Source organism: Fukomys damarensis, unplaced genomic scaffold, assembly GCF_012274545.1.
Source record: "Fukomys damarensis isolate Sample0158 unplaced genomic scaffold, DMR_v1.0_HiC HiC_scaffold_29, whole genome shotgun sequence".
In the NCBI taxonomy this organism is placed as follows: Eukaryota; Metazoa; Chordata; class Mammalia; order Rodentia; family Bathyergidae; genus Fukomys; species Fukomys damarensis.
The window spans coordinates 14721044-14721390 of NW_022900941.1; the positions used below are offsets into that span (position 1 = coordinate 14721044).

Here is a 347-nt window from a genome sequence, read left to right on the forward strand (position 1 = left end):
TTTCCCCAGCCCAGCCCGCCAACCCCTTACCCCGTGCCACAGTCCACCACACAGGCCGGCAGCCGTCCCGCCATCTTCCTCCTCGCCTGCTGCCGCCGCCGCTGCCGTCTGCTCCGTGCTGCTTGGGGCCAGGAATTGGCGGCAGCAGATGGGAGCTATCCGACCATTCACAGCTGGACTGTCCTCTGTCCCGGGGGGAGCTGGGAAGCCGAAGTAGTAGCCAGAAAGCAGCAAGCTGGGTCAGCAGCTACCACTTCCGCAAGGCAAGAAGGCAGGCAGGCAGTCCCCGCCCTACCCCGCCGCGGCCTCCTCCCCTCTCCCCTCCTCCTCACTCCTGCCCCCACCCT

The 347-nt window shown here is 67.7% G+C and overlaps 1 protein-coding gene across 2 annotated transcripts in view; it reads right to left on the reverse strand.

The window, feature by feature from the left end:
* Positions 1 to 331, reverse strand: part of Actr3 (actin related protein 3) — a 64328-nt gene extending 63997 nt beyond the window's left edge. For both annotated transcript variants that reach the window (XM_033757222.1, XM_010606215.3), the window contains exon 1: positions 31 to 331. Coding sequence is in view for 1 of the 2 variants with exons in the window: in XM_010606215.3 (XP_010604517.1) it covers positions 31 to 74 (44 nt within the window). In the remaining variant the exon portion in view is untranslated. The remainder of the gene's footprint in view (positions 1 to 30) is intronic.
* Positions 332 to 347: the final 16 nt, after the last annotated feature.